The sequence below is a fragment of the Impatiens glandulifera genome, chromosome 8 (genome assembly GCF_907164915.1).
Source record: "Impatiens glandulifera chromosome 8, dImpGla2.1, whole genome shotgun sequence".
Lineage (NCBI taxonomy): Eukaryota > Viridiplantae > Streptophyta > Magnoliopsida > Ericales > Balsaminaceae > Impatiens > Impatiens glandulifera.
In genome coordinates, this window is record NC_061869.1 from 2403590 (window position 1) to 2415467 (window position 11878).

The 11878-nt window shown below is 22.8% G+C and overlaps 1 protein-coding gene across 1 annotated transcript; it reads right to left on the minus strand.

The window, feature by feature from the left end:
• Positions 1–6536: 6536 nt before the first annotated feature.
• Positions 6537–8007, minus strand: LOC124911203 (transcription factor MYB41-like). The gene is made up of 3 exons (XM_047451653.1): positions 7793–8007; positions 7584–7713; positions 6537–7325 (listed from the first exon to the last, which is right to left on the minus strand). The coding sequence occupies exons 1-3, from the start codon at positions 7926–7928 to the stop codon at positions 6563–6565; spliced, it is 1029 nt and encodes a 342-aa protein (XP_047307609.1). The 5' UTR covers positions 7929–8007; the 3' UTR covers positions 6537–6562.
• Positions 8008–11878: the final 3871 nt, after the last annotated feature.

Genomic DNA, 11878 nt, shown 5'->3' on the forward strand with positions numbered 1-11878 from the left:
GTGAATAAAATTAAAATCGTAATATAATTAAAATTAATACCAAATAAATTTAAATATAATACAAATTATAAAAGTTAATTATTTAAATAAATTCCATACATAAGAATTAATTTAAATAACAAAATATAAATTTGTAGTAAAAAAATCAATTAAAATAATTTTAAGCAAAATTAAAAATTTGATTAAAAGATATGTTTTAAACCGTTATATATTAAAATTTTAACAAAAATATTATATTTAAATTAAATTTAAAATATATTTTATAAAATAAAATTAGTTTAAAAATTATTAAAATAAATATAATAAAGTATTTAACTAAATTAAAATTCATAATATAATTAAAATTAATTAAAAAATAAATTTAAATAAATTTGATTAAAAAGAATTATTTTTAAATTTGTAGAAAAATATTCAAAAAAAATTATTTTATTAAAAGAAATAAACTATTTTTTAAAAGGTTATATATTAATTCTTTTAATAAAAATAAATATTTAAATAAAAATAAAATTGAAAATTTATTTTTTTAAATATAAAAGTTTAAAAAATTATTGAAATAAATGATTTTTTTATCTAAAATAAATTAATAATTTATTAAAATTAATATTAAAATAAATTTATGTATAATAAAAATTATTAAAGTTATCTTTTTACTTGATATCGATATCTGATATCTGACTACTAATTGATATGAGATAAAAATGAAAAAAAATATTAAAGTTAATTATTTATATCAATATAATACATAAAAAATTATTTTTAAATAGTTTGGAAGTAAAGAAAATATAACTTAAGTATAAAAATTCAAATAAAATTATTTTAAACAAAAAAAAATTTTGATTAAAAGAAATGAATTATTTTTTAAAATTTTATATATTAAAATTTTAATAAAAAATATATTTAAATAAAAAAAATTATTAAAATAATAGAATTAATAATAAAATGAAAATTTATACAAAAAAAATAATTTAAATATAATAAATTAATTATTTACATAAATTTTATACTAAAAAATTATTTTAAAATAATATATAAATTTTTTGTAAGAGAATTCAAAAATAATTATTTTAAGAAAAATTAAAATTTTGATTAAAAGAAATAAATTAATAAAAATATATATTTTAATAAAATTTAAAAACTAAAAAAAATATGAGATTGACATTGTAAAAGAATAGTTTAGTTGTAAGAAATAATGATTTCATGTTTATTTATATTATATATATTTTAAATATTTTTGTTTATTTCTATATGCATAAACTTAGTTCAGAATTAATGATTAAAAAGTCTTACAATGAAGGAAACATGGAGCTTTGTTATGGGTGAATTATTTGTGATTAAATACAATTCTTAAGTCATTTTAATTAAGAATCTTAGCATTAGCCCATATTTACTCTACATATTTTGATTTAAGATATTTTAATTAAGAATTTAACTCTTGTTAGGAACACCTGAACCGTCAAAACAACGGTTAAATTATTATAATATATTTATAAGCAAATTTTTTTAATAGTGAAAAAATACTATAAAAATATTATGATGATTTAAAACATATTTCATTTTCTTCACCAGATAATCTTAATAATTAAATCAAAATAATGATATATAATCCCACACCAAACAAGCTAGGTATATAAAAAAGTGGGACAAAAAGGACAATCATTTATCTTGGTGAAGAACATGTATATATAATATATTTATTGCCATTGTTGTCCAAAAGACAAGTCAAAGGTTGCCCCCGACATTATCCAATTGAAGAAGTTAATTTATATATATTAATTATATAATCCAATTGGGTAAGTTTTTTAAATTAAGCTAATTCAACCATTGTTGTCCTATCACAAGAAAATGCACAGACAATAATGAAAAAGTCTCATATATTTCTATCTAATAATGTATTAAGCCTTAGAGGGGATTATTGAAGGAAAGAAGACACACGTCGAGGCATGAAAGTACTAATCAAAGTCCGATAATACCATTTTTATTATTGAAAATAAACTAATATACGGAATTGACTTCCCCCAATTGGTTAAGACTATGTTTGAAGAAAGTAACAAAATGCTAGGATTAAGCATTGAATTTGTAATAGTAAAATCATAATGAACTTAGTAATATTGGATCAATAGAGGTAATTATTTTTTTTCAATAAAAGAATTACTGTGATTCTTGTCTTTTGCGGAGGACTCAACTCTGACTATGGTCAAGAATAAGGTTGGAGTGAGCTCGATTATATACAGAACTTGAGATGAAAAATAACAAAATTTACTATCGCTCAGTAAATAACTACGATCCTAAAAGTTAAAATTATCTCGGAACCAAGAGTAATAATTCCCGTCATTTCAAAAAAGAAAGTTCAAGATTGGGTGAAATGATTTTTATCTACAAAATATAATTATTTTTTAAGAGAGAAATACAACTATAATTCTTGAATAACAAATTAACAAAAAAAAAAAATCAAAAAATTAAAACAAAACAAAAAAATATTAAATCAACCCTTTAAAAAAAACTGGAAGTTCAAAATTATTTGTTTTAAACTCCTCAAATTTGGCAAATGGTTTATGATGTACAAAATTTTCATAAAAGTTGTCTCTTTTATATATCCAAAATAAGTTAATTAAAACTGTCATCTCCTCAAAATTTTGTTTGTTGTTTTAATTAACATTATTTTAATAAAATAAGGTAATTTAAAATTTAAGTGGTAAGAGTTTTACTTAAAAGAATAAAGATAAAAAAAATAAAGACTGAATATAATTTTTACTAAATATGTCTTAAATTAAGTTGATGAGATCATTATTGTTGGGGGAGGAGGTTCTTAAATTTAAAATTAATATTTTCCTAAAAAATGTGATGATTAAAGGTAATATTTATTTTAAAGTTATAAATTTTAATAAAAAGATAAATTCTTTTATAAAATATATGTAAATATTTCCAAATTATTTTAATTTATGGAATGTATTTAAATGACAGTTCATCTATCAACTAATTAATATATTATATAATTTTTTTAATTATAAGAACTAGTTTCTTAAAATCATTTCCAAACCTACACTCAAAATTACATGAAGATAGATTTCTCCGATCTAACCTTTACTTTATACAAACTCGATTTTTAGAACCTTAAACGAAAACCAAAATGAGTTTTTCATATTTGTGATTGCAATATTTACAAACTCAATGTTTTTTTAATTTATAATTTAGTTCTCTAACTATTAATATATATATATATGTTAATTTTATGTATTTATTTATTTTATATGATTTAAATATATGTTTATTTTTTATTTTTTTATTTTATATTATTTACTTATCATAAATTTATAATGATGAACAACATTGATAAAAAAAATCTCTAATGGAATGAAAAAATATTGGGTTCAATTTGTAAAATTAATAAATATATAGATATTATTGGAAAAAATAAAAAATTTGTATAAAAAATTGAAAATATTCTCTTTAAGTCTGAGAATTAATTTTTGGATAGTAAACTAACTATATTTTGATGTAATAATTACCTCATCTTGAGTTTGATAATAAATTTTTAAGTTAGAGAGTATTTTTATCTTGAGTTTCATATTGAGTGTGATTCAATTTGAGTCAATTTCATTAATTAATTTATTCTCAAAGTAATAATATGAGTATTTTCAAAAAACCAAACAAATCTATGCATATTAATGGATCATTTGAAGTTTGAACAAGATAATCTGCTATTAATTTGGTAATTTTAAAAAAGAAGAAGAGAAAACTGCCTTTGAGTACTAGAAAAAGACAGTTGTCAAAAATTTGATGTAAATATTTCAAACCAAATATAAATTGAAGAGAAATAAAAAAAAAATAATAATAATAATGTATAAATGAATAAAATGAAAATTATAAAAAAGTGAGATGCACAAAAATGTTAATAATATATTTTATATACCAAGGTTTTTGTTTTGATTGGAGTTTTTCAAATAACTTGGAAAAAAAATAAAAATGACTTATGATTTTGATGAGGTTAAAATTTGTTTATGAAAAAATGTATTAATTTATAATAATAAACTAAAAATTAATAATTTGAAATAAAATATTTTTAATATTTTGATTAGTTATTTGAATAATATAATAAAAAATAAAAAAGTGAAATAATGTTCCATTAATTTAAGATATTTAAACAATCATATAAAACCCAAATAAAACCAATCATATATAATATCAATACAAAATGTTAAAAATCATTTCATTAAATTGGGTTTTATAATATCCAATAAATAAATAAATAAAGCACATTTTAAGTTTGAATTTAGCCATTTTATTTGCATTGTGAAAAGATTGATGGACAATTTGGGCATGGTCGGTCATGAGTAGTCAAAGTGTGGCCCTTTGTCATTTTTAAGCTTCGAAGTTTGACCATGTAAAGGACACGTACTCACTAATATCACTATCATACATTATTAATACATTAATTCATTAATTAATTCATCCTAAATTAATAAATATTTGGCGTACATATGATGTAAGGCTTACGTTCACGTCGAACATTAATTAAGTGGTTAATTATTTCGGAAGTTTCGCCTTTTTTTTATATTTATTCTCAAACACTAAAAATTACACAAGTTTATTGACTTAAATAATAATATTATCTTAACGCACGTTATTTCTTGAAGAGAAGCCCCAATCGAGATTTATTATGAACAGTCTATTTGTATGTGACTAATGTTAATGTACATATCATATATAATAAATTGAATTATATCATTATATATATTTTATTCTAAACTCAATATCTTAATTTTGCAACCTATAGTGTGAAGCTTTATCATTATCAATTATATTTATTGCAATTTTTAAGAAAGTCTGTTCCCCTTATCCATGTAAGTTTGGTGGACCACATTTGAAATAAATGGATCTATATATATTACGAGCTCGTTTGATATATTTTTTAAAAATTTTCGTTAATTTTTTTTTTATGTTTAAAGACAAAATTTTTTTTTTTTCTATATTGAATGATAAATTAATTTGAAATAATAAAAAAGTATAATTTTAATATATATAAAAGATTGATTAATTAAATTGATGAAATGATTATGTATGTTATAGATAAAAATCTCTTTAAAAAACCCAAAAACTCAAAGATCAAACAAAGTCACATGCATGTTCTTCTAGGTGGTGTTAATTCGAAGTAATAACCTTGTTTGGATAAGGGTTTAAAAAAAAATGAATTATTTTAAAATTATTTTTTTTGTAGTGATTTTAAGGAGGTGATTATATTTTTGGATAAAAAAATTTAAAGGGTATTAATATATAATGATAAAATAAAAAATAATAATTTAAAATAAAAGGTATTTTAGTATTTTAATTAATGAATTAAATTATATGATAAAAATAAAAAATTATGAAATTTTCTAAAATTAAGTTATTTAAATAATTCAAACCGAATCAAACCATATTGAGGATTGATTCAGAATTTCTTGTTATGTTATCCTCCAATTTAGGACTAAAACTTCAATTTCTTCATGTCAGGTATATAAATGGCCAAATGTCTTGATTGATATATAGTTTGAATTTGTTAAGTTAAATAATTAACTTTTGTCTTACTATTGTGTCATATATTTGATTGGACTGTCTCTAATTTATAATTAAAAAATAAATGATTAATTGGGAGAGATAATTTTAAAAGAAATGACTTAACACAATTTGATTGATGAAAAAATAACAAATTTTTTCTCTTTCTTTTTTTCCCCACTTTTATCATTTTTCTGTTTCTCAAATTCCGTCCCTTTTATCCCTTCTCTTCATAAAATGATATAAATATCTATGTATTTATTTTTAATAAATGATACTCCTTTTTTTATAAATTTATTTTATTCTTCATTTATTTTTTCATAAAAACTCAATAAGTATAACATATATAAATATTTTTATGTAACATTAATTTACAATATTTTTCTAATATTTCTGATAATGTAAGCATTCACGTCAGTCACTAATTCACTATGCTTGACAATATATAGCAACAATAATTGGTCCGCCAGAAAAAATGAAAAAGACAGAAATGGACACAAGACCCATGCCATAATTTTCAATTAAAGTTAATATTATATATATATATATGTCTTATCACATATTGCCACGTGTTTCAAAGTCAACACTTCCTTACCAGCCTCACAATAATCCATGCAAATATTAAATTATAAAATTATTGCGAATCCAATTCAAATCATTAATCAACCCAATAAAATAAGAGATATTTTTTTTTTCTTACTAGATAATATATATAAATATAGCCTTGTAGAAATTAACATTATAACATACCATAGGTAGCTAGCTAGGTTTATTGAACTTTTTTTTTCTTTCAAAATATATATCATGTCTCAAAACAAAACAAATAATTAATAAAAAAAAATGTAAAGATCGATGTAGGTTAATTGATAAGTATGCGAATACATATAAATATATTATACAAGCTATTTAAAAAAAGAGAAAAATGTTATATATATGTAATATAGAGTCTCATATTACAAAGTCCATAAAAAGATATAAAAAAAGAAATAAATAAAAGAAGATCGATTGGGACTATAGTATTAAAATAAAATTACATAAAGAACTCATTATTATTCAGAATTTGGGTGACATCGAAATCCAAGATATTGTTGGTGCTGCAAAAGCTATTGTCTTTTTCATCTTGATCTTGATCGGTACTTGTAGTGTTCATAACGTATGTCGAATTATTCGAATATAATGGCGTTGAACTTGATTCAGGCGTCGATGAATTAGACAACACAGTAGAAGTACTAGCGTTGTTTGCGAAAATTTCTTGATTCTCAGACCATAAATTACCGAGGTAATTATTAACGTAAGATCCTCCATCAATTCCATAGCTATTAAAGGTGTTAGGATTTGAAGAGAATTGTTCCTGCAATAGCTGATTATGATGATCAACATGTGAAAACCCTAATTCATGGATAGGCGTCTCGTGTTGATGATGATCAATAGTTTGAACCAAATAATTATTAGAATACTGTTGTTGCAATTGTTGGTGTAATTGTTGTTGTTGTTGCATCTGATCAAAACTGCAAAGCTGCTGGTTTTGATATTCTTGATTAGGTCTTGATGATAAAAGGGAAGCTGCTAGTCTTAGAAGTTGTGGATTTAAAATGGATTGTGTGGAGAGATTAATCATCATTTGTTGAGACGAGGCTCCAATGATGGAAGAAACGTCGAGAAGATCGAGTCGAGGAGTATGAGTGACCGGATCGATTCCCATTCGTAGAAGCTTTTTTCGAATATGTGTGTTCCAATAATTCTTAATTTCGTTATCGGTTCTTCCAGGAAGTCGGGCTGCAATCACTGACCACCTAAAGTCAAAACAAACAAGAACATCAGTTTTGTCAAACTTTTAAATATTTTTTTTATTAATTTGAGTAAGACGTTTCAATTTTATAATAATTGAATCACTTATTTCATTAACAAAAATATTAAAATATATTTATTTTCTTTTTTATAATATTAAAGACATTTGATTAAAAACCCAACTAACCTATTTACCTTGATCAAAATTCCAAAAAAAAACCTAAAAAAAACAAGATCAAACAAGGTGAAATTAAAAAACTTACTTGTTACCCAAGATACTATGTAGATGGATGATTGTCTCTTCCTCCTCGGCCGAAAATCTACCTCGTTTAATATCAGGCCGAAGATAGTTAGTCCATCTCAGTCTACAACTCTTTCCGCATCTCTGTAATCCTACAAATTAGTTGTAAAATTGAGATTACAATTTTACATAAACCCTAAAAAAAAAAGATAATGATGATGAGATATTTACCAGCATTAGTGGGCAGGGTTCTCCAATTGCCATAACCATGTTTCTGAATGTAATCTACAAGCTTTTGATCTTCTTCTGGAGTCCATGGACCTTTCTTCAAACCAGTACCCTTATCACAACACGGTGATCTTCCCATGGTAAATTATATAAAACAGTAACTTTTCCAGAACGTTTAATTACTTTCAAATGATCGATGAATTGTAAAGTTCTTTTCTTATTAAACAAGAGAGAGAGATATGAAAATCCGAATGGGGGAAGATAGGGTTTAAATAGAGATGGAAATTGTGGGCAAAATAGGGTACATTAATTACAGATTTCTAGAGAGAGAAATTTAATATCAATGGCTATACGTGTCCAATTTCCTTCACTATCATCAATGTGAACTGTTTCTCTCTCTTAGCTTTTTGTGACTGGTTTGATAATTTTACAGTCTCTCTCTCTAGACTATAAAATAAGTCGACGTGTCGTCTGTTGTATGAATACAAATGTGAATCTCTCACCGTCCATTGACAACGAGTATAGAAGAAAACCTAGCTCTAATTGTTTCCTAGCTTTATAATAAATAAATCTAAAAAGTAAATTATATTAAGGTTTTGTTTGACTGCAAAAGTCATTCATTTATTTTAAATGTGAAACAATTTTTATTATTTTATGATGGGCCTAACAATTATGGAAATTATGGAGACACATCTAAACACAAAAAAATAGTTTTAAACAATCATGCAAGATCTTGAATTAATCAACTAAAATATAATAAATAAAATGGACTTTGACCTAAGATGAAAAAGTAGATTATTGCATAAAAATAATTAAATATATTAATATTTAATAAAAAAAAATATTATCAAGGGTGTCTAGTATATAGTGTATTTTGTGAAATATAACTTAATGAGTTATACCAAAGTCGTTGAGTTAGGTGCTAAAATTTTAGATTAAGACGGTTGATATAACACATATACATATTTGAGTTATACACCGATTATTTTCTGGTGAGTTATCTTATTATAAATAAATCGTCGAATATTCAATAATTGTAATCGTTCGATTTATATCATTCATAATATTATTATTACAGCGTTTACAAATATTCGTTTTGGGAAGCCAGTGGAGTCAGTTAGAGAGTTAATCGGTATTTTCATTGACCACAAGCTTGATAACTCTTATTTTAACCTGTATTTTTTTTTTCTAATATATGTTATTTTGTTGTTGTCAAATAATTCTTATAAAAAAATTGATAATTAATGAGAAGTTAACTTTTTACTTGTGAATTTGGTTTTTGCAAATCATGTGAATTGATTTCCTTTCTTAGTAGTAGGAGACTCAATAAAGTAATTATTTCAAACCAACATTATATTTAACTAACAAGATGGTACAATTTATTTAACTTTTAACCTTAAATATTATATGTCTCCAATTTTATTTAAATAATATAAATAAATAAAAACATTTAAATGTAACCCAAATTTTAACCTAATTGTCTCTCTTCCTCGAGCTCCTCCTTTGGTAAAAGTTATTATTTTGAGGACCAAAAATTAAATATTAAAAGTAAAAACTATATTTTACTGAAAACCCTAGCTCTTAGAAACGTAGTCAAATATATAACAAACAAAAAATGTCTAAATAAATTATAATAAAATTTCACATATTCTAAAACTATTATTTTTTTTAATGTTTTTTTTCTTCTGCCGGGTGCTGTCACCCAAATATAGAGGCCACGTGATCTTCTATCCCATCTTATATTTGGATTTGCATGGCTTAGTCGGCTCTCTTCAGAGCTCAAGCCGCCGCCGCATAAGCTGCAGAGACGCAAAATTGTAATGAAGTCCTTTACAAACCGTTCACATTCAAGATAGTACTCCACCGCAAATAATTTGTGGTCCCTAAAGTTATTTTCTTTGATAAAAGTGGTCCCAATTTAAATAAAGTCACCCCGTTTTTATGGATAATAAATATCAACTATTTTTATCATCTTGTTTATGGCTAAATTACTGTCCACGGTTGCTAAATCTAAAGAACCCAAAAATCCACTTTTTTGTGGTAGCTGCCAGCTTTCTTGTAAGTACAACAATTAAATTTTAATACCTTTTGTAGTAAATTAAATATCTATATTTTCCTATCATTGATATCCAAATTCTAACACCTTTTTTTTCGTTTTAAGTTATTTAAATAATTATTTATTTAAAAAATTGTTGATGTTGCGTGATGCTTGATTATACGGAGTTAAACGGTGTTTTTTTTTTACCAATAAAAGACTTAAAGTAATATATATATATATATATATATATATATATATATATATATATATATATATAAATTAAATAGAAAATACATTAATATATTTTTTAATGAATTGAATGATAAGAAAGTGGATAAAATAATGTTTCATTATTATTCCATTTAAAAAAACAAATCTAACAAAGTCAATCTTTTGAAGAAAAAAAACACTGTAAATAGGACTTTTTTTTTTCTAAATAGAAGCATATAATATAGAATATGTTTTTTTTTCTATTTCTTTAGTTATGAAATAAATAAAAAAAACTTGTATTCTATACTTTTCTTTTGTTTCTTGAATAGATGTACTAAGAATTTGGTTGGTTGTAATTGTGTTATTTTAATGTTTTTGGGGATTGGATCTACCGTGATATTTTAGATAAATTTAAAATTAGCTTTATTATATTGGAAGTTTTATACTATCAATATTTTATATCTGACCTTATATTTGACGGATTGCTCATATATATATTTTTGTAAGATATAATGTATATTAAAAAATGATAAAATTCTTTAAACACAACAATAAAGCTTGACATGGAAAAAAAATTTACAAACACGTTGCCAAATAAGTTTCAAGTTTGTAAGTTTTAAAAAAGACGTGATTAATTCTCTAACCCTTTCACCAATTTTTCTTATCTAACATTGAATTGATTTTATAATACTTAATTTATATATCTCACCTTATACATTTAATAATTCATATTCATAACTTTCTAATTTAATTTTAATCAACTTTGTTATTAATCAAAAAAATTATTTACAAAAATACCAATATAATAATAATTTTAAACAAAGAAGAAAAAACAAAGTTAAAAAATCTAAAAAATAATAATATTAATAAAATTATACATTATTTAATTTTAGTTAATATATTTAGAATGGATCCAGTTAAGTGTTTGAATAAACTTTATATCCAACACTAACCTATCAATTTTAAATATATTAAAACTCTATATTCTACAAACCATTTTTTTTCTTCAAATTGAAATTGAGAATGATACTGTAATTATGTGATTTTTATTATAAGAAGACAAAAATAAGCTTTATTAGTAGAAGACGAAATTAGCTTCTTTTTTTGGGTCAGCCACCATATATGAAAAAAAGAGCTTTTAAAAGATGTGATCTTTTTGGAAAAAAAAATTAATTATGTTTTTTCGTCCACACCCGCCGGCCTCTAGCTAGTGGTGGCTGGTTATGGCTTGACTTTTAATTCATCTTAAACTAAATAATATATATTTCAATAAATTTTCAATTTTCAAACCCCCAAAAAAATATATTAAAAATAAAATCAAATTCAACCAGCTCAAAGCCAAATTTGAATATAGCTTAATCATGGAGCCGTTGTCATATCACTAGGAGACATATAATCAATTTATCATATAATTTTTTCAACAAATATATATATTAATTCATTGTTATTTCATAACCCCATGCAACTGAAAGGGTTGTTATATATATAAAAAAAAAGTTTAAAAAAAAAACATTTTTATGAATATTATGAAGAATAAAGTGCACATTTTAATAATTTTATAGGAGAATTAATGAATTCATGTTTAATTTAATTTAATTCAAATAATCTTACAATATTTTTATTAATCTTGATACAACATATATATTTTAATTAATTAATTAATTAGCTCTCTAGAACAATCTCTAAATAATAATTAGAGATATAATTTGAAGAACAAGCAACAGCTAGCAGTCATACAAGTCAACTAATGACGATTTTTGCTTATTTTCCATTTGCCACCTGCTGCTAATTCTCATTTATTAATTATTATTTTATTTCATTGACTAATTATTTTTATCTAT